The sequence below is a fragment of the Pogoniulus pusillus genome, chromosome 27 (assembly GCF_015220805.1).
Source record: "Pogoniulus pusillus isolate bPogPus1 chromosome 27, bPogPus1.pri, whole genome shotgun sequence".
Lineage (NCBI taxonomy): Eukaryota > Metazoa > Chordata > Aves > Piciformes > Lybiidae > Pogoniulus > Pogoniulus pusillus.
Window position 1 is genome coordinate 333,502 of NC_087290.1, and position 21,976 is coordinate 355,477.

General features: G+C 57.7%; 1 protein-coding gene across 2 annotated transcripts; it reads left to right on the top strand.

Moving 5' to 3' along the window:
* Positions 1-694: 694 nt before the first annotated feature.
* P2RX1 (purinergic receptor P2X 1) lies at positions 695-17,854 on the top strand. Of its 2 annotated transcripts, none has more exons than XM_064165923.1 (13): positions 695-1,003; positions 5,145-5,292; positions 6,113-6,184; positions 7,023-7,092; positions 8,543-8,639; positions 9,350-9,430; positions 11,312-11,453; positions 13,835-13,965; positions 14,611-14,701; positions 15,274-15,339; positions 16,186-16,278; positions 17,024-17,071; positions 17,286-17,854. In XM_064165923.1, the coding sequence occupies exons 1-12, from the start codon at positions 867-869 to the stop codon at positions 17,066-17,068; spliced, it is 1,173 nt and encodes a 390-aa protein (XP_064021993.1). In that variant the 5' UTR covers positions 695-866; the 3' UTR covers positions 17,069-17,071; positions 17,286-17,854. The 2 variants fall into 2 exon arrangements, with proteins under 2 accessions (XP_064021993.1, XP_064021994.1); XM_064165924.1 differs by having other exon boundaries at positions 17,352-17,854.
* The last annotated feature ends 4,122 nt before the right edge of the window (positions 17,855-21,976 follow it).

Consider the following 21,976-nt stretch of genomic DNA (forward strand, 5'->3'; position numbering starts at 1 on the left):
GGCTCAGGGGCAAGCCCCTGCATTGTCCCCACCAACGAACCCAAACCCCATAAAAGTTTTCCACAGCAGATTCCAGCCTAGCACCCAAAACCCCAGCCCCTTTCTGGGTGACATGCCCACAAAGTAGTGTTTGCACCACCCCAGAGCATCCTTTGCTGGGATCCAGGCTGGCAGACCCCTCCTGGGCCTGCCCTTCAGGAAATGCTGGAAATGCCTCGAGATGCATCCAGCCCTGCCCAGTGCCAGTGCTGGGACCCAGCCAAGCCCCAGCTGGGCAGCCTGGCCACCGGACAGGCCAAGCTGGGCACCCAGCTGCCCTGTGGGTCAGCTCTGAATTGCTGGGCTGGGGTTTCTGTGCCCCCACCCTCCTCTTTCCCAACTCTTTTTCCTTGACGGACCAAGCAGGAAGCCTGAGGTGGCTGCAGGAGCAGGAAAGATGATGCTCCAATCCCAGTCCCCGAAATCCTCTCCTGGGATTATCTCCTCCATCCCAGCGTTGATGCCTGTGGTCCCTGCCTACATCCCCTCCGTCCCCAGGGCTGGTCCCTACCCAGAGTGGCTGCTTCCCCCGCGGGTGGGTGGCTCCATACTGGGCGCACGTGGGCTGGGCCATAGGGTGGCCCTGCAGCCTCCCGCACCCTGTCCCACCCCCGCACCATGTAGGGCACCAGCTGCTCTCAGCCCAGAGCTTATAGGAAGAGGAAGCCGCGTCCCAGCGCAGAGGATCGGCCCCACAGCCCCGATGTGCCCAGGCCAGTGCCCATAGTGGGGCTCACTGTTCTCTGCTGGCAGGAGCTGCTGGAGCAGCTGCGGGCACCCCCCGACCCACGGCGCTGAGCAGCGGGGCTGCAGGAGCTGTGCCAGCCATGGGGCAGAAGTGCATGGACAAGGTGTCCTCCTTCCTCTTCGAGTACGACACCCCCAGGATGGTGCTGGTGAGGAACAAGAAGGTGGGACTGACCTTCCGGCTGATCCAGCTCGTGGTCCTGGCGTACATCATCGGGTAAGGCTCCGGGCACCCACGCTGCCCACAGCCCACGGGCTGAGAAACAGCAGAGCTGCGGGACCTCCCCCACCCCTACAGCCAGAGCCAGGGTGGCTACTGCTGATGGCACCCCCCGGCCCGTGCTGCCCAGTGTCCCATAGGAGCCTTCAGACAGCCCCGGGTCCCCATGTCCTCCCCAGAAGCTGCCGGCTGCGTGTGCCGGAGGCTCACCCCTACCCAGCCCGGCTCCTCGCCGCTGTCCGCACCCAAGCCCGAGCGGAGCTGCTGGCTGCAGGCCTGGGAATCTGTTGTTATTTTTATTTTCATTTATATTAGCCAGGAGTCAGCCGGGGCCAGCTCGGTGATTTGTGAGTCCCGAGCAGCCGCAGGACAGGGCCATAAATCCTCCCTGTCCGCCCTTGCAGCGGCTGGGGCCCGGCTGCAGCCTCGCTGCAAGTCCTGGTTTGCTTCACGGGTGGGAGGCAGCCCCGGGAGCAGCCCCGGCGCAGCAGCTCTGCTTAAAAAAGGCAGCGAGCGGAGCAGGCAGGCTCGGAGCCACGGCGGGAGCCGTGTCCTCGGCTGCCCCAGGCTGTTCCTCGCACACACCCCAGCCCTGGGGGAGGATGCTTCACGTCATGGGGCGATCAAAATGTTCGCTGTGCCTCCATGGCTCAGTCCTCAAGAGGGGTCCCCACCCATCCAGCGGCAAGGGCCCCGCGGCAGGAGTTCGGCAGGGAGAAGGGTGTCGGGGCAGGACCCGAAAACGTGCGTGCCTGGGGTGCGGGAGGGAAGGCAGCCCCAAGGGCTCAGCGAAAGCAAGGAGCTGTGGGGAGCAGTGCTGCCCATCCCTGCTTTTAGCACAAGTCCTCTGGCAAAGGGAAAAAGCTTCCAGGGGGTCACGGTGGGACCCTCACTTCACTCCCACCCTGCTCACAGCAGGAATCCTCATCCCAAGCTGCTGCTGAGCCAAGGATGCTCCACTGCAAAGGGTTTTGCACTGGTCCAGACTGGGGTTGCTGGGAGCAGTTCTGGCTCTCCTAAGGGCTGAGCCATGAAGCCCCAGCACTCCAGCAAACCCTGCTGAGTGCAGCTGCTCCTGGGGCTGAGGATCCAGCAGAGATAGCTGCTGAGAGCAGGGACTTCCTAAGGCAAGATGTCTCAAGCAACCCAGCTACAGGAAACAGGCAGGAGAGGGCAGGAAGAACCAGCCTGGAAGTGACAGCCAGGGGCAGAAGAGAGGAAAGCAGCATAAAATTGCTTTAATTCCTGAGGTTCTGCTGCCCTTGGGCTCCACTAGTGAAGGGCTGCCTGGGATCATGGCTGCCCACAGCTCCACCAGCCGTGGGCATCCCCTCCTGCAGCACCGCCCTGGGTCCCTGCCTGCATTGAGCCACGATGCTGGAGATACTCTCTGACAGCAAGTTTGGATAGAAGAGTTTTAGTGATTTATTTATTCACAATTGCAGAGCCCCAGCACAGTGAGGTAGGAAGGGTCCTCTGGGGACCATCCAGTCCAAGCCCCTGCTCAAGCAGGACACCCACAGCAGTTTGCCCAGCAGCACAATGCCCGGGGCAGGTTGGAAGCTCTGCACACAAGGAGGGAATCAATTATCAGCTGTGTCCAGAGAAGGGCAACAAAGCTGGGGAAGGGTCTGAAGAACAGGGCTGAGGAGGAGCAGCTGAGGGAGCTGGGGGTGTGCAGCCTGGAGATGAGGAGGCTGAGGGCAGAGCTCATTGCTCTCTACCACTCCCTGAGAGGAGGCTGGAGCCAGGTGGAGATTGGGCTCTACCTCCTAGAAACAGGTGACAGGACAAAAGGAAACAAGCCTCAGGTTGTACCAGGGTTAGCAGGTTTAGGGTGGACGTGAGGAACAATTTCTTCCCCAAAAGGGTTGTCAAGGCCCGGCCCAGGCTGCCCAGGGCAGTGGTGGAGTCCTTGTCCCGGGAGGTGTTTCAAAGCCATGGAGATGTGGTGCTGAGGGCCATGGTTTGGTGGGGCCCTGGCAGTGCTGGACTCAATGATCTGAGAGGTCTCTTCCAATCAAAACTATTCTGTGGCTGTTTTCAGTACTGAGATACTCAGCGTTCAGTTGCTCCAGCTCTGCTCCCCTTGGCAGCAGGTGTGGGATGCCTGCTGCTGTACGGCTGTGCCACCAGGCTGTGTGGTAATGCCATCGATGCCCAGGAGGGAGCTGAGGCTCCCTTGATGAGAGCTCTGGCGTTCCCCCGGGGAGCAGCTCTGCCTTCTGCTCACCCACTGAGATGAGCTGTTTCCCTGCCGGCCAGGTGATGCTGGGCACAGCCCAGCTGAGCATCACTTCTTGGCTCTTCCTGAAAACCTGGTGTGTGAAGAGGCTTTGGGCTGAGTGTAGCATGGGGCCAGAGAGGGAAGAGGGCTTGGTGACTGCCACATCGGGGAGTGCCAGCAGGGGACAAGTGGGCAGAGCCTGGGGAAATGACCCAGCTCTGCAGTAGCCTGGGGCCCACATCCCGACCTGTCACAGCACAGTGCCCAGCAGTGCCTCCCCGTGTCGCCCCTGCCACAGAGGCATAAGGTGGAGAGAGCTTTAGGGAAACACCACGGTGCTGCCCTGAAGGCGCAGGGGAAGATGCCCATTGCGACCAGAACACCCCAACATGGTCCTGTGTGTCACCAGCACACCCCAGTATGGCCTCTGCCTTGCAGGAGGGAGCTGGAGCTCCCAACTGGGGTGCAGCAGTGCTGAACTTCTGCTCCCATACCAAGGTAATGGGGTGGATGCTGAGGTCCCCACAGCCCCTGCCAAAGAACCACAGAACAGGTCGGGATAGGGACCCTAAGGCTGACCCGGGGGCAGGGACACTTCCAGCAGCCTGGGCTGCTCAGGCCTGCTGTTGGCACTTCCAGCCAAAAGCACCTCCATAAGGCCCAGTACTGCCAGGCAGATCTGCAGCCAGCGCCTGGGACTCCCCCTGCTGCTCTGTGCCCACGAGGCTGGGCTGAGCTGCCAGGCTGGGCCACGCAGGGGCATCAGGCAGGCTGTGCAGGCCAGCAGGAGCGGTGCCATGGCGCTGGGGGCAGGATCCAGCCCTGTCCTTTTTTGGTGCTGGGAGGCTGCTCAGGCCTGGCTGTGTTTACTCTGCCCCAGCCAGAGCTCAGCCAGCAGTGCCTTGCTTGTGCCACGACTTCAGCTGGATCAGGAGCCAGCGCCCAGAGCAGGCTGACAGGCTGGGAACTGCAGGGATGGCCCCAGAGAGCCACAGCAAGGTCCCCAGCCCTGCTCCCGTTGCCCTCTTGCACACAGGGCCATGGCTTCGTGGTCGCCTTTGCTGGAGGGGCAATGATGGCCATGGGTCTGGCGTGGATCAGCAGTGGTGTGGGCAGCAGGAGCAGGGCAGAGACTCTCCCCCTGGCACCAGTGAGGCCACACTTGGAGTCCTGGGCTCAGTTCTAGGCTCCTCACTCCCAGGACACTGAGGGGCTGGAGCAGCTCCAGAGAAGGGCAGCAAAGCTGGGGAAGGGTCTGGAGAGCAGGGCTGGGGAGGAGCAGCTGGGGGAGCTGGGGGGGTGCAGTGTGGGGAGGAGGAGGCTGAGGGAGACCTCATTGCTGTCTGCAGCTCCCTGAGAGGAGGCTGCAGCCAGGTGGGGGCTGGGCTCTGCTCCCTAGGATCAGGTGTCAGGAAGAGAGGAAATGGCCTCAAGCTGCTCCAGGGCAGGTTTAGGTTGGACATTGAAGAAACTTCTTCACGGGAAGGGTTCTCAAAGCCTGGCACAGGCTGCCCAGGGAGGTGGTTGGATCCCAGTCCCTGGAGGTGTTTCCAAGAGGCAGAGCCCAGCAAACTGCAAACCTGCTGCAGACTTTAACCTCACCCATGTGGCTGATGTCTACTTTGCTCCACCTGCCTTCACCCACCTTCACTCACCCAAAGTGTCCTCCTCTCCAAAATAACCCCTCCCACCTCCACTTCACCTGGGAGCCAGGTCTTGCAGCTGCCACAGGCTTCAGGCAAAGGGTGGGAGGGCTCCGAATCGCCTCCCTCAGCCAGCTAGAGGAAATGTGGCCAGCAAGCCCAGGCGAGACTTGGCAAGGCAGTGCCAGTGCCCAGTGGTGTGCTGGGAGCTCGGGCTGCTGCGGAGGAGCAGCGGTGGCTGCACTGACCCCAGCCTCTGCCCATCCAGCTGGGTTTTCCTCTACGAGAAGGGCTACCAGTCCCAGGACAGCATCGTCAGCTCCGTCTCAGTGAAGCTGAAGGGGCTGACGCTGACCAACGAGAGCGTCGTGGGCCCTCACATCTGGGACGTGGTGGACTACGTCTTCCCACCTCAGGTGAGGATGCAGCATAGCAGGAGGAGGCTGAGAGAGACCTCATTGCTCTACAGCTCCCTGAAGGGAGGCTGGAGTGAGGAGGGGGCAGCCTCTGCTCCTTGGTGGCAAGAGACAGCAGCAGAGGAAATAGTTCCAGGCTCAGTCTGGATCTCAGGAAACACTTCTGCCCTGGAAGGGCTCTCAAACATTGGCTCAGGTTGCCCAGGGCAGTGCTGGAGTCACCGTCCCTAGGGGTGTTCCAGCTGTGTGGACCTGGTGCTTAGGGACATGGTTTAGTGCTGAGCCTCCAGTGCTGGGCCAAAGGTTGGACTGGATGAGCTTGGAGAGCTCTTCCAATCCAATCTATTATGTTTAGGGGATTGCTTCAGTCCCCACAGGCCAGGGTGCAGATGGGTCGCTCAGTGTAGGTTCTCCACAGAGCTGTGGTGGAGGGCAGGTTGCTCCAGCCAGAAACCTCTGCCCACACTTTCCCTTGGGACAGCATCTGGTGCTTGGGACCTGCCATGGCAGTTGAAGTATGTTTAAGGCTGCCTCCAAATAGATCAAGGCTCCTCTAGTGCCTCCAGACAAGCACCTCAGGCAGCAAGGAGGGTCCTCCACTGTCCCTGGCCTGGTGGCTCTGCAGCTCCCCAGGGCCACTGCCAGCTTCCTGAGCTGCAGCAGGGGAGAGTGGAGGACCCAAAGTCTGGGAGAAAGGTGCCATCTGCCTGCACACGTCCTGGTGGTTTGTGTGCCCTACCCCTTGCCCCAGGGAGAGGCTCTTTGCAGGGACTCTATCAGAAAGCACTTCTGGCTGAGCTACTTGGCCCTGTTTCCACAGGGGGACAACTCCTTTGTGGTGATGACCAACTTCATTGTCACCCCTGGACAGAAGCAAGGAACCTGCCCAGAGGTAAACATGCTGGCCCCAGTGGGCTCCATTTCTGTCAGTTGGGGCTGTCGTGGTGGTGGCAGTGAGGAAGAGCCTCTCCTGGCATCGATAGGTTGGTAAAAGCCTGAGCCTGGCCCCAGGCTTTCCAAGTTCAGGACCTGTGAAGACCACAGAAAGGTTTTTATTCTGCTGCAAGATGCACAGCATCTGCTGAAGTCTTCCCTCTGACAGGCTGGGAGAGCTGGGACTGTTCAGCTTGGAGAGGAGAGGGCTCCAGGGAGACCTCAGAGCTGAATTTCAGTATCTGAAGGGGACCCACAGGCAGGCTGGGCAGGGACTGTTCCCAAGGGCCTGCAGTGACAAACCGAGGGCAGTGGTCTGGAAATGGAGCAGGGCAGAGTTAGGTTGGACACCAGGAGGAAGTTCTGCACAGTGAGGGTGGGGAGAGACTGGCACAGGATGCCCAGAGAAGTGGTTGAGACCCCATCCCTGGAGACATTCAGAGTCAGACTTGAATGGACCCCTGAGCAGCCTGCTCTAGCTGGAGATGTCTCTGCTGACTGCAGATAGGTTGGACAAGATGAGCTGTGAGGGTATTTTCCAACCTGATGCATTCTGTGGCTCAGTGGTGGAGCCGAGCAGAGTGGAGGCTCAAAGAACAGCACCTGCTGGAGTCTGAAAATGAAACTCCTCTTTTCCCTGTCTCTGGGCATCCGTGCCTGGGAAGTGAGGCATGGACGAGGCTCTGGCTGCTGCCGAGAGGTGTTTCCCCTGATGAAAACGCTGCCCGGTGGGGCAGGAGGACCAGGGCCAGGCGGCAGAGGGTGAGGTGCTGAGCTGGTGCTGCTCTCTCACACAGCTGCCGGACGCGGGGCCCTGCTCGCAGGACAGCGACTGCAGCCGCGGAACGTACAGCCGCCAGGGGCACGGTAGGCACCGGCGCTCGGCACCGGCACAGCCTGCTCTGCTGCAGCTGCACGGCTCGGGGGGCTGGCACAAGGACCTGCTTTGCACCACCACCTGACAGCCTTTGGGAACAGCTTCTAACACGCTGGGTGAGGGTCCCAGCTGGACTGCTCCTGCTCCTGCTCCTGTCTCCTGAAAGATGTCCGAGCTGCTAAAGGCTCTGGCAACAAAAGGTTAAGCAAGACTGAACCCTTTTTGGCTGCTGGTCTCAAACTGGTAGCAGTGGCTGACCCCCTCAGGCTGTGCTGCATTCAGCCAGACCTGGGCAGGCTGCACAGTTTGGGCAGAGGGAACCTCATGAAGCTCCCCAAGGGCAAGTGCAGGGTCCTGGCCCTGGGCAGGAACAACCTCCTGCAGCAGAGCAGCTGAGGGGGGACCTGCTGGGAAGCAGCTGCAAGGAGAAGGAGCTGGGAGTGCTGGGGGACAGCAAGTGCCCATGGGGCAGCAATGTGCCCTGGGGGGCAAGGAGGCAAATGGTGTCCTGGGGGGCATGAGGAAGTGTGGGCAGCAGGTGAAGGGAGGTTCTCCTCCTCCTCTACTCTGCCCTAGTCAAGTCTCTTCTGCTGGCTCCAGTTCTGGCTCCCCAGTTCAAGAGCCAGGGAACTGCTGAAAAGAGTCCAGGGGATGCTGCAGAGCTGCTGAGGGGCCTGGAGCAGCTCTGGGAGGAGCAAAGGCTGAGAGCCCTGGGGCTGAGAGCCTGCAGAAGAGCAGCCCCAGAGGGCATCTGAGCAATGCTCAGCAAGAGCTAAAGGAGCTGTGGTGGCAAGAGGTTGGGGCCAGACTCTTGTCAGTGGTGCCCAGGGACAGGACAAGGGGCAGTGGGCACAAGGTGGAGCCCAGGAGGTTGAATGTGAAGAGGAGGAGAAAGTTGTTGTGAGGGTGCTGGAGGCCTGGAGCAGGCTGCCCAGAGAGGCTGTGGAGTGTCCTTGTGTGGAGAGCTTCCAACCCCCCCGCATGGCACTGTGCTACTGGGCAAGCTGCTGTGGGTGCCCTGCTGGAGCAGGGGTTGGCCTGGGTGATCCCCAGAGGCCCCTACCACCTCACTGTGCTGAGTTCTGGCATTTTTCTGAGTATAAAAGAAAAGGGACTGGAAGGCCTTTCCCTGGCCACCAGTACTGGGCTGTGATTCTGAGGTGCCCCCTGACTGCTGTCTCCCCAACAGCTCAACATTTTCTAAGGTGCATTTAGGAAGAACCATGCCTGGTGGCTCCTTTGTGCAGTAGTGGGAGGGAAACCACTGCCCCAAGCTGAGAGGCCACAATTGCATTAATTACCAATTAATTGCCCTTTTCACAAAGGGTATTTTGTGTCTGGGATGCCTGTGGCAGCGTTGAGGCTCCAACTAGATCCCATGCATGCCAAGCTGGGATCTCCCAGTACCCAGGGATGTGGTGTGCTGCCTCTTTCCCACAGGGCTCATGACAGGCAAGTGTGTGCACTTCAACAGCTCCGTAAAGACCTGTGAGATCTTTGGCTGGTGCCCTGTGGAAGTTGATGACCATGTTCCCAGGTAAGGATTAGTGCTGTTCCCCCTTTTCCATCCTGGCCTCATCCCAGCTGCACCAGCAGCTCTCGGGGTGGGTACCAGCTGGGGCTCTGTGGGTTGCTGCCAGGACAGTGTGGCTCCATGCAGACCCTGTAGCTTGCTCAGAGGGAGGTTGTGCTTCTCCTGGTGTGGTTTGCTCCCAGCCTTGCTGGCAACTCAACCCCAGCATCTCTGCTGAGTGCTCTGTGCATGGATCTCCTCTGTACATGGACTACCTCTGTCTACCCTTCAGAGTGAAGCTGTGCTCTGCCCATGAGATGTTCTTCACCTGCAGCCCCCACAGGCCACTGTGGAGCACCTTTTGGTAGATGCAAAGTTCTTTTCTTCCTTGCCTCCTCTCCTTGCAGGATGTGCAGAGGGACCTCCATGGGCCCATCACAGAGCCATGGGAAGTGTGCAGGTCCTTCAGAAATCTTCAGCCACCTCACTGTGCTTTTGGGGTTTCTTAACTGAACCCCCAGAACCTAACTCCCTCCCTGTTCCCTAACAGGCTCTCCCATCTTTCCTTGGGGCTTTTCTCATCCTTGTTGGGATCTTTGACTTAGAAAAGGAAGGGATGAGATCAGTTTTTCTGGGGCCTGATATCTCAGTCTGGGTCAATCTCTAGCAACTGGGGCTTTCCCTAGGGGCCAGAGAGCTGAGTGGGGGCACATGGCAACACTTGTGTTTTTCAGCCCTGCCTTGTTGTCAGAAGCAGAGAAGTTCACCTTGTTCATCAAGAACAGCATCACCTTCCCCAGGTTCAAGGTGTCCAGGTAAGGGGAGGTTTGGGTCCCTTGGGGCAGGCTGTGGGTGTTGCTGGGTGCTTGCTGCATTCCCTCATCAGCAGGCCCAGGACTGCTCTGCTGTGCAGAGTCCTGCATTAGCTGATAGGAACTGAGATGCTTCTCTTCCACATCTCTCCCAGCTCAGCTGGCAGCTGTGGCTATAGGAAAGAAGGCTTCTGGAGTTAATGTCCCCTGAGTTCCCCTGATGTGATGCTTGTGGAATTAGATCCCCTCAGTCTTCATTTTTCTTCTCCCTTTTCATCCCTGAAGATAACAGTCAAATAATACATGAGACAGGGGGGTGTGAGCAGCCAGGCCAAGCCTGGTGCCCCAAAATGAGCAGAGGTTCCTCTTTGCATCCCCACTTGTCTCTGCAGAGGGTTATCTGGGTTGGTTCCCTCCAGGCAGCACTGGAACTGGTGCTGCTGGCTGAAGGAGCCATGTCAGGATTTGTGATGGCAGTGAGTCTGAGCTGGAGCCAACCAACAGAAGCTGTTTGTGCTGCAGAGGGTGGATTCTCCTTCCTAAGCTGATTGTGTCCCTGTGCTGCAGCCAAGGTTAAATGTCATGGAGGCCAGCATGCTTGGCAAAGCCTTGAGCTGACCTCTTGCATCAGCCCAAGAGGTGGCCAGGAGGGAAGAACGCCCAGCATCAGCAAGGAGAGAGGACACAGCCAAGGGGAGCAGGGCCTGGGAGGGGAGGGTGGTTGGGCTGGCTGTTGTTGGAGAAGCTGAGCCTGAGCCTCTTGTGGTCACAGGGAAACTTCCTGACTTTGAGCACTGCTGCTAATTAATTGCTGAGCATAATTGATGGGACACGGATGAGCAGTGCACAAGTCTCACACAACCATCTGGTGCTGGGAGGCTTCACAGAAAGACTATTTTTAGGAGAAAGGATGGGGTGGAAGGCAAAATGTTGTCCTTCCTTTTTACCCTGTCTGGAGGAGATAGCAAAATCCAGCTAAAGGCAAAAGCTGTGGGATGCACTTTCCAGGAGCTGTTCCATGTGGAACAGTTGGTGCACAGAGTACTAACTGGCAGAGCTCATGGATGAGCCGATGTGTTCCCAGAAGTAACTGGGAGTGACGCTGGAGGCCACGGGAGGGTTTGCAAAGCTGAGGAATGAGAAAGAGGGTTGCTAGAAGAGGTGTGGGCAAGCAGATCTGTGCTGGGTTTGGGCAGCAGGCACAGCAGAAGCTGAGATGTGCAGGAAAGAAAACAGCAGAGAGACTTCCTCTGGAGGAAAGAGGCTCATAGAATCCCAGACTGGTTTGGGTGGAAGGGACCTTTCCAGGCCATCCAGTCTAACCTGCAGCCAGCAGGGACAACCCCAGCTACAGCAGGTTGCTCACAGCCCCAAACAACCTGACCTGCAATGGTGCTGGCAGCTCCCACCTCTCTGGGCAGTCTGGGCCAGGCTCTCCTCCCACTCAGTGTCAAACATTTCTCCCTTCTCTCCACTCTCAATATCCCTCTTTCAGTCCAAACTATCCCTCCTTGGCCTGGCACAACAGACCCTGAGAAAAAGTCTGTCCCCAGCTTTCTGATCTCCCCTTTCAGCACTGCAAGGCCACCAGAAGGTCTCCCTGGAGCCTTCTCCTCTCCAGGCTGAACACCCCCAACTCTCAGCTTTTCTTCACAGCAGAGGTTCTTAGGAGAAATGAGTTGCTGACAGGGTGGGAGAAAGTGGCAGGGCCAGAGGAAAGGATCAGTATGCATGTGTGGGGTCTGATGGGCATGAGGAGGGTGAAGCCCTGGCCTTTGGCATTACCCAGCTTTGAACAATAGGTTGGAGCAGGGACCTCCAGTGGTCCTTTCCCACCCACATGATTAGGTTGTTCAGGCTCTTTCTTGCTCTCTTTACCCTCAGGCGCAACTTGGTGGAGAGCGTCACCAGGCAGTACCTGAAGCAGTGCACCTACCACCGGCTGAGCGATGCCCTCTGCCCCGTGTTCCAGCTGGGCTACATCGTGAGGGAGTCAGGCCAGAACTTCACCCTCCTGGCCGTGAAGGTACTGCAGGTGCAGAGTGTGAAGCCGGTCAGAAGCGGGAGAAGTTCCCCTGTGGGAACAGGCTGGGAGAGTTGGGGCTGTTCAGCCTGGAGAAGGTTCCAGGCAGACCTCAGAGCAGCCTTCCAGTGCCTGCAGGGGCTCCAGGAGAGCTGGGGAAGGACTTCTGACAAGGCGTGGGAGTGACAGGAGGAGGGACAATGGCTCTGAGCTGGGAGAAGGGGGAGTGAGGCTGGAGATGAGGAGGAAATTCTTTCCAGTGAGGGTGGGCAGAGACTGGCACAGGTTGCCCAGGGAGGCTGTGGAGCCTCGTAGAATGGTTGAGGTTGAAAGTGACCCCCAAAGCTCATCCAGTCCAACCCCCTGCACTCAGTGGGGACATCCTCCACTGGAGCAGGTTGCTCACAGCCTTGTCCAGCCTCACCTTGAGTATCTCCAGAGATGGGGACTCAGCTCCCTCCCACGGCAACCTGTTGCAGTGTTCCAACACCCTCACGGTGCAGAACTTGTTCCTCACTTCCAGTCTCCATCTGCTCTGCTCTCATTTCAAACCACCTCATCCTATCAGCACAGGCCCTTATAAAAAGTCCCTCCCCAACTTTCCAGCTCATCCCCAGAAATGCCTAAGGCCAGGCTGGATGAGGGCTTGAGTGCCCTGTGCTGATGGGAGGTGTCTCTGCCCATGACAGGGAGTTGGAGCTGGATGAGCTTTAAGGTCCCTTCCAACCTGACCCATTCCATGAATCTATCATTGATGACATGGGCTGGGAGGCACCAACAGAACAACCATACCCAAGTTGCTGAGATGTGAGGGATCTGTCCTTGGACTTGCAGGGCAGTGTCAGAATGAGCTTCTAAAGATTCTGCATCTCTTTGGGCATGGTGAAATACTTCAGCCTTTCTTGGAGTCTGCCCTGTAAGACTGGCAAGGTTGCAGCTGCTGGCTGTGCCTCTGTGACAGCCCTGCCCCCCCCCACTTTCACCCAGACTGGTCTCAGCTGGCTCTGGGAATATGAATGAAGCTTATATTTACAGCTGGCACAGTGTACAAGCAGCTATTTACAGTGTGTACAGTTACAGACAGAAATATGCAAGGCAAAAGGTAACACAGAAGCACAACTCCCCTCCCAGAAACCTGAGTCCCCAGGAGGGGCTCTCAACCACCCCTGCACCTTCCCCCTGCCCCTCTCAACCTTACCCCAGACCCAAGGAAGAATGGAGGTTCAGCCAGGGGGCTAGGAAGCAAAGTGGATTAGCCCAAAATGGAGGGTGAGGTTAGAGAGATGCAGCTCAGCCAGCAGCCCCAGGGAGAGTGGTTATCTATGTTTTTCTTTCTTGATCCTATACATCTCAGCAAGCCTGTGAGTGCAGCAGACATCACCACTGTTTTCCCTTCACAGCCTGTCATCTAGTTCTTCTCACCAAAACATTCGACCCTGCTTCAAACCAGACAAGCCCCCAGGGTGTCCTTGGTGCAAAGAACAGTTAGAGCTGCCTGGCCAGACCTCGCCCAATGCAGCTCAGAAGCCTCAGCAGGATGCTCAGATATTGCTCATTGCACAATGGGAGCTGCAGCCTCTCACCAGGCTCAGAAATGCAGCTTGGCCCAATGCTTGAAATGAGACTGGAGCCAGGTGGGGCTGGGCTCTGCTCCCAAGTAACAAGCAACAGGACAAAAGGAAATGGCCTCAGGTTGTACCAGGGGAGGGTTAGGTTGGACATGAGGAACAATTTCTTCCCCAGAAGTGTTGTCAAGGTCTGGCCCAGGCTGCCCAGGGCAGTGGTGGAGTCCCCATCCCTGGAGGGGTTTCAAAGCCTTGGAGATGTGCTGAGGGCCATGGTTTGGTGGTGTCCTGGCACTGCTGGGTTAAGGGTTGGACTGGATGAGCTTCAAGGTCTCTTCCAGCCCAAACCATTCTATGATTCTATGACCTGGAGCACGCTCAGAAGGGCCTGCTTCACTCCCTGGCATGTGGCCACTTCTCTTAGAGGAGGTTTTCTTCTGACTTTGACAGGTTCATTTCCCTCTCCTCTATGACAATGTTAAGTTGCTTTTGATTTTCCCTGTTGCCACAACAGTTTGGTGACAGGGTGGGCAGAATCAGGCAAGAGAAGACTGTTCCAGAAGGACCAAGGGGGATCTACAGTGAGCACTCAGGGCCATGGCTCAGCATGGTCAGGAACAAGAGGGCATGGATGTAATGGTGCAGACACAGGAGGATCTGCACAGGCTGACATGTAGGGCACAGAGCCAAGGCTGCCTAGGAGGGCTGAGGCTGGCCTGTGCATCCTGGAGAGCCCTCCCAGCATCAAACAAGGCCATGTATGAGGAGGCAAAGCACTCCTCCAGGTGGGCAAGCTTGTGACTGCCCTGTTGGCTGCAGGGCGGAGTGGTTGGCATCACCATAGACTGGAACTGTGACCTGGACTGGCCTGTGCGCTACTGCAGACCTATTTACCAGTTCCATGGCCTCTACAATGATGACAGCAACGTGTCCCCAGGCTTCAACTTCAGGTAAGGACAGCCCCCCTCATGCAGGCAGCAGGCAGCAGGCAGCAGGCAGAGGGCACGTCCTGCAGGAGCCCACAGCACTCAGGGAATGGTGGAGGATCAGGGACTGCCCTCCAAACAGCCCCTACCCCTGCAGGCTGTGCTCTCCTCAGAGTGGCATGAGGAATGCCCTAGCCCATCCCTTGGCCTTCTAACTGCCCATTGCCTTTCCCTCTACATCTCCTGCCCCTTGTAGACTGTCCTGCTCAGCTGAGCTCTTGGGAAGCCTTGAAAGGCTGCAGATCATCTCTCACGGCCCCACAGATCAAGGCAGTCAGCCATCTAGGCCTGGGCTCCAGGTGCTGCCCTCTGTGAAGCTGCCACCAGTGCTGCGCTGGGATATGTTGTCAGCCAGCACTCGGGGGCACTGCGGCACCACAGCCACAGGCAGGAGCTCCAGCAGGCAGGGAAACTGAGCCACAGAAGGGACAGGTGCTGACAGCCCAGCTCCTTCAAGGGGCTGAGGAGAAGATCATGGGCAGGTCTGTGACAGCACATTCTCGGATCTTTGTCCTGCTCTGCAGCCCCCCAAGACGCCGAAGCTGCTGGGTTGCAGGGGGCTGTTGCCCCCACTGGCAGGCTGTTCATGCTCCCTGTACCCTTGGGCAGGTATGCCAAGTACTACAGAGAAGAAGACAAGGAGAAGAGGACCCTCTACAAGGTGTTTGGGATCCGCTTCGACATCCTGGTGAATGGCAAGGTAAGGCCCAGACCCCTCGGGCCATGTCCTCAGGAAGGTCGCAGCACCCAGGTCTGGTGGGGCCAAGAAATCCAGTGTGAGTGGTTTCCTGGGGGGTGACCCACTCACAGCAGCCCTTGGGATGTGCTGGGAAGGCAGCACAGAGAGGAAGCTCATTTTAGAGGTCACATCTCTCAGCTGCAGTCGCTCTGCCCCATAAGCATCCTGGTAGGCTGAGAGGGGAACGGTGGAGAGCCAAAACTTCTGCTGGTATTTTCAGAAGCTGAACATTTGCATTCTGCTGGTTTGGTTTTGCTCCCATGGGGAGAGGTGGCCTTCCTCTTCGTGATCCCACTGGGACTATTTAACACATACATAGAGAGAGCTTTGGTTCAACTAAACACACAGGAAGCAAAATCCTTGTGCCAGCCTAAACCCAACCTGTCCTGAATCAGCTCTTACCCAGCTCCTGTGGTAGAGGTTTGGGTTCCTCCAAGTGTCTTTAGCTGAGCCCTACCAACAGCTCCCTCACCCTTTCCTCATTGCTCTGGGCTGAGTTTTCACATGTCACCTATTCCTCTGCCTTTATTCAGGCAGGCAAATTCGACATCATCCCGACCATGACCACAATTGGCTCTGGAATTGGCATTTTTGGAGTGGTAAGTTCAGATATTTCCAGCCTCTATGTGGAGACTCTCAAATTATCCTCCTCGGGACATCCGCGGGGCAGTGTCCCTGTGCTGCAGTGAAGAGCTGGTTCCTGCTAAGGCAGCAGGGGATGGGCTAGAATGGAAAAGAAGCTTCTCTCACTTCCCAGCTCAGGATGGTGGGCATTCCACTCAGGAGCTGCCAGGTGAGGGGGAGGCAGGTTTTGGTGGCAGGGCTGTGTCCTGTTGTGACGATAGTTCAAGTCAGAGCTGACAGGGAGGGGCTGAGGTGAAGGGCAGCACTTGATGGATGACAGGAAACCAGCACTGCTTTGCCTATGGCACAACCAAAGCCTTCAGAATCCACCACAAGCAGAAGTGACCTTAATCTACTCTACTCTGCTAAGGCCTCTTTCTGGGGTCTTGGGTCCCTCGGTCACCAAGGACAGGGAACTGTATGGAAGGGCACAGAAAAAGGCTGTAAAGATAATGAGAGGACATCCATAACATCTCTGTTATGAAGAGAGGCTGAGGGACTTGTGAGGGAGGTTGGCTGTGCAGAGCAGGAGCAAGTTGTTTGTTGTGAGGGTGCTGGAGGCCTGGAGCAGGCTGCCCAGAGAGGCTGTGGAGTGTCCTTGTGCGGAGAGCTTCCAAACCTCCCCTGGGCATTGTGCTGCTGGGCAAGCTGCTGTCGGTGCCCTGCTGGAGCAGGGGTTGGGCTGGATGATCTCCAGAGGTCTCTTCCACCCTCACTGTGGGGTTCTGTAATCTGGGGGCAAACTGGAAGGAATTGGATGTACAAGATGACAGAGGTTTGCTGGAAAGCCTGCCCCAGTCCTAACTGTTCTTTGATTTCAGGCCTCTGTCCTCTGTGACTTGCTGCTGCTGCACTTCCTCCAGGGCAGGGACTACTACAAGCAGAAGAAATTCAAATACGCGGAGCAGGAGCCTGTAGGTGACAGTGGGGCCCTGCCTCAGTGAGGCTGCTGGGGCTGGGGCAGGGCTGGGTGAGACACTGCTGACGAAAGGCTGGAACACAAGCAGCAACCAGGAGCCTTCCTGAGCTGCTGGAAGTCCTTGGGACTGTCACAGCCTGAGATCCATTAATATCCTTCAGAAGTGCAGAGGTCTTCTGCATGACACAGTTAATGGCTTTGTTCCTTCCCTTTGGCCCCAGGTATTCCAGCATCCCCTATCAATTCCAACTGGAAAATGTCCCCTTTTTTGGCTCTCTGAGAACATCTCCATGGCCACAGAGGCAATGGTTTGAAACTAGAGCAGGACAGATTTAGACTGGACATTAGGAAGAAGCTCTTCACTCTGCAGGTGGGAAGATGCTGGCACAAGCAGCTGGCACAAGTTGCCCAGGAGGCTGTGGATGCCTCATCCCAGGAAGTGTTTAAGTCCAGGCTGGATGAGGCCTTGGTCTAGTGGGAGCTATCTCTGCCCAGGACAGCAGGGTTGGAACTGGATGGACTTTAAAGTCCTTTCCAACTCAAACCATTCCATGATTCTCTGCTCGTGGAATGTTCTGTGACCTTCCACAGGATCCAAAGTCAGCTTCCCTCCAGCGCCTCTGCAACTCCTTGTACTCGCTGGGGCTCAGCACCTGCTGCTCAAGCACACCTTGCCCTGGTACTAGAGAGGGGCAGGCCTGTCAGAGCACCATCTCTCTTGTCTCTGCTTTAACCCCCAGCCCAAGGCACACAAGAAGGAAAAGGAAGTGGACAACGCACAATGAGAGGTGAGTGCTGGCTCGGCAGCCCTGCTAGCACACGGTTGCCAGGGGGGAGGGCTGGGGGGCTGGGGGCTATCCTAGGGCAGCAGGGCTCCAGGGCACGCATGGAGGACATCTGAGCTGCGAGCCCAACCCCGGGTTGGCACGTCCCAGTGCAGGCATGTGCACAAGGCAGCACTGAGTTTGGGAGGTGAGACTGATGTCACATCTGTGATGGCAGGGTCACCTGAAGAGGAGCAGTGGGTGGCAAGACAGCAGAAGTCACTGTGCACCTCTGTCTCGGCAGAATCCAGGCTGACCTGCGCCCTCATCCCTTTCCTCCTCTGCTAACACATGGATGCCATCCCCTGTCACCACCCCATGCCAGCCCCAAGGCCAGCAGAAGCAGCACCCAGCTCACGGTGACCTGCAGCCAGGCAGGGTCCGTCTGGTTGGGTGCCTTTGGTGGGACATAGTACTAGGGGTGGGTTAAACTCCTGCTGGGCATCAGAGAGCCACTAAGGCACCCTGGGGGCCCTCCACCAGCCCTGACTTTGCAGGTACTTGCAGAGGGCTCCGACTGCCCCCTGTCTGGTGTGCCGGGACCACGCCAGGGCATCCCACACCCGGACGGCCCTGGGGAGAACATCAATGCTTCTCCTTCCCAAGGGCACCCTTGGACAGCTTCGAATTGAGGGGAGGGGGCGGGAAGCCAGAGCCGTGCCCACTTCCTCGGCACGGGAGGAGCGGGGGCCTGCTCTGTGAGGATGTGTTGTGCTACAAAAATAAACCTTCCGTTTTTCTACTACAGCCCTTGGCAGTGTCCTTGCTTGCCCCGGGCTGCAGGGCAGGCTCTTCGGCCCTTGGGCATTTGTGGGTGCAAACCAGGCTGGAGTTCGAGGCAGCTCCCCTGAGCTCCACCTTCTCACGCAGGGCCCCTGGGCCTCTGGCCACGAGCAGGCTTCCTCTCAGGGCTGTGGCTTGGGCTTGCTCCGCAGAGAGCCCGGCTGGCACGGAGCGCGGGCACGCTGCCGGGCACCGCGCGCGGCTGCCATGGGCTGCTCTGCCCCAGCTGCCCTCACTGCCAGAGCTGACCTCTGGGCCACAGCCTCACACTCCAGCCCTGTGCATCCAGGGACGAAGCTTTGCCTCCCTGCTGGAGGGTGTGCAGCACTCAGTGTGTGCTGCTGGGCAGCAGGAGCGAGGCACAAGCCTCAGGTCACTGCGGCTCAGCTCTCCAGGACACAGCAGCACAGGCTCCCCGCGAAGCTTCTCTCTCTGAATGTCATTTTGCACCTCCCAGGGTAAATGTTACCTGGATCCCAGCTGTCAAAGGAGAAAACCAGTACAGAGGCAGCTGGTGGGAGTGGGCAGGAGGCAGCAGCCTGCAGGATGGACACTGTGCTGGCCTTTGATGCAACAGAAGGGCACAGGCCACAGGGAGCTGCAGGTGCCACCGGGTCATATGTTCAGCTAAGACCTCAAGCAACACTGTTGCGAGGGGACATGATTTGCGCTCAGGGACATGCCTCGGTGCTCACAGGCTTTTTAGGGGCTGGAGAACCTCTGCTCACAGCCCCAAACATCCTGACCTGCACTGCTGCCAGCCATGGGGCAGCTCCCACCTCTCTGGGCAGCCTGGGCCAGGCTCTCCCCACCCTCAGGGGCAAACATTTCTCCCTTCTCTCCACTCTCAATCTCCCTCTTTCAGTCCAAACCATCCCCCCTTGGCCTGGCACAACAGGCCCTGAGAGAAAGTGTCCTCAGCTTTCTGATCTTCCCTTTCAGCCCTGAAAGGCCACCAGAAGCCTGAAGCCTTCTCTTCTCCAGGCTGAACATCCCTAAGCCTCCCAGCCTGGCTTACAGCAGAGCCCTTCCAGCCCTGCCAGCATTGCTGTGGCTTTCTCTGGCCCCTCTCCAGCAGGTCCCTGTCTGTGCTGACGATTCCGGAGCTGCCCCAGCATTGCAGGGAGGGTCTCAGCAGAGGACAGTAGACGGGCAGAATCCCCTCCCTGCCACAGCTGCCCACACTGCTGGGGATCAGCCCAGGACGGGCTGGGGCTGGGCTGGCAGTGCTCAGTGCCAGCTCCCATTCAGCTTTGCACCCCCCAGCACCCCAAAGCTCTTCTCAGGGCTGCTCTCCAGCCCTTCACCCCCTGCCTGGATGGGCTTGCCCCAACCCATATGCAGGACCTGGCACACCCTTGCTCATGATGCTGTCCTGCCTAGGAGAGGTGCCAGGTGCTTTCATTGAAGACGCAGTGAGTAGAGAAGGGGAAAGCTCTCTGGTTTCGGCAGGAGTTTGCCCCTTTGTCCCAGGAGCTGAGGGCTCCCTGTGCAGCAAATGCCCTCCTCCAGCCTGCAGCACCGAGCGCAGCGCTGCAGCTCTCCAGCAAGTGCAACCAGCAGAGGGAAGTGGAAGACCACTTGGCACAGCCGTGCGTGGCAAGGCCAGCCGCCGCAGCCCAAGCGTCCAGGTAACCTGTTGCACCCACTTAAACCAGGTCAAGCACCAGCTGTGGCTGGTGCAGTGGAAGGCTGCAGGGTCAGCAGGAGCTTGGCGCTGCCTGCCCAAGCGTTGAAGCTGCTCGCTGTGCAGAGCCCCTGCTCTTCTCTATCAGAAGGCAGCACAGGACATTAGGAAACAAGCTGTGTGCAAGTGACCCCGGGAGCTGCCGCTCAAAGCCTCGCAGCTGGGAGCCCCACAGTCCCCAGAATGCTTTAAGAACCATGGGTCGATTGCAATGCCCTTGCGTGACAGGTCTGGGGGGCTTTTAATGCAGAGTCTTTAGTGATCCTTCACTCTTTAGCCCCAGCTGTCTCTGCAGCCTGCAGAACGTGGCATTGCAATTCTGTCACCAAAACAAGCTCATGCTCTGAGCCAGGGCCTGTGGCTTTCAGGTGGGTGCCATGCAGTGACAGATGCATGCAGGACAACAGAGCAAGAGTCTGAGCCCCTCTGTGGTATAAAAAGGCTCAGAAAGACTATAGAGGGTGTTCTGGTCCCTCACAGGATCACACAGGATATTAGGGGTTGGAAGGGACACAAGGAGATCCTGGAGTCCAAGCCTCCTGCCAGAGCAGGACCACACAATCCAGCTCAGGTCACACAGGAACACATCCAGACAGGCCTTGAAAGGCTCCGGGGAAAGGAGACTCCACAGCCTCTCTGGGCAGCCTGTGCCAGGGCTCTGGGACCCTTCCAGGCAAGAAGTTCCCCCTTGTGCTGAGCTGGAACCTCCTGTGCTGCAGCTTCCATCCATTGCTCCTTGTCCTATCCCAGGGAGCAGTGAGCAGAGCCTGGACTCCCACCCTGACCCCCAGCCCTCAGATAGTTATAAACATTTATTAGATCCCCTCTCAGTCTTCTCTTCTCCAGACTAAGCAGCCCCAAGTCACTCAGCCTCTCCTCACCAGGTAGTGCTCCAGTCCCCTCATCATCCTCATAGCTCTCTACTGGACCCTCTCCAGCAGAATCCTGTCCCTCCTAAACTGGGGAGCCCCTCCTTTTGCCAGAGCTGGTGCTGAGATCAAAGAATCATGGAATGGGTTGGAAGGGATCTTAAAGCTCAACCAGTTCCAACCCCTTGCCATGGGCAGGGACACTTCCCACCAGCACAGGTTGCTCAAGGCCTCATCCAGCTTGACCTTGAACACCTCCAAGGAGGGGACAGCTACAGCCTCCCTGGGCAACCTACGCCAGTCTCTCCCCACCCTCACTGGAAAGAATTTCCTCCACATCTCCACTCTGAGTCTCCCCTCTCCCAGCTCACAGTCATTGTCCCTCCTCCTGTCACTCCCATCCCTTGTCGAAAGTCCCTCCCCAGCTCTCCTGTAGCTCACTTCACATATTGGAAGGCTGCTCTGAGGTCTCTCTGCAGCCTTCTCCACAATGAACTGCTCCAACTCTCCGAGGCTGTCCCCACAGGGGAGCTTCTCCAGCCCTCTGAGCATCTTCATGGCCTACTCTGGACCCACCCCAGCGGGTCCACCCCCTTGTGAGGAGCCTCCAGAGGGCTTCACAGGTGGGGTCTCTCAAGAGTGGAGTAGTGAGGGAGAATCCCATTCCTTGCTCTGCTGCTTGTGCTTCTTTTGATGAAGCCCAGGACTTGGTTCAATTTCTGAACATGAAAGCAAATAGATTTTGCCCCTGGCCAGTTCTTATCTCTGAAGTTTGCCAGACTAAGAGTGGTATAAGCCCTCAGCCAGTTGGTACAGATATTCTACAAGAGCAGGTGCAGAGAAGTGTGGTTGGCAGCAGTGCTGCTAGTAGGTGATGCTGCAGGGATGCAGGACTCTGGTCCAGCCTCTGCAGAGCTGGCAACACTTCATCATCCTGTCTGTGCACACTTCCCAGCAGGGTGAGGCCCCAGCCTGTACCCAGAGCTTCCAGACACTCCCAGAATGCAAATTATCAAGGGATAACACTGAGGGAAGAGACAGCTCCTTCCCTCTGCTATCTCCCTGTCTTGGAGCCCGACGATTATCTTTCTGGCACAGCAGACTCCATTTTATTTCTAATCCAGTCATCCACTCCCCAGATCATTGGATTTTTCCCTAAAATAAGCAGCTAGCTGCCTACACTGATACCCCTTTGCTGTGGGAGCCTGTTTCCAGCTGGATAAACCCTCTGGCTGACACACAGCCATGAACTGACAGGAATTTTTATGTCCCTGCAGCTCCAAAGGCAGTTCTTCCTTCTGTCCCAGGTGGCCAAAGGGCCCTCTGCTATCCAAGCACAGGGCATCTGCAGTGCAGCTGGTAGTGGTGCTCTGGTGACAGGCTGGTACAGCTCCTCTGCACTGCTCCTAGCTTGGGATTCATTACTCCATGCCATCCAAAGGGACGTGGACAGGCTTGAGAGCTGGGCCCTAGCCAGCCTCTACAGCTTGATCATGGTAAACCCAGAGCACAAATCCAGGTTGGGCAAGG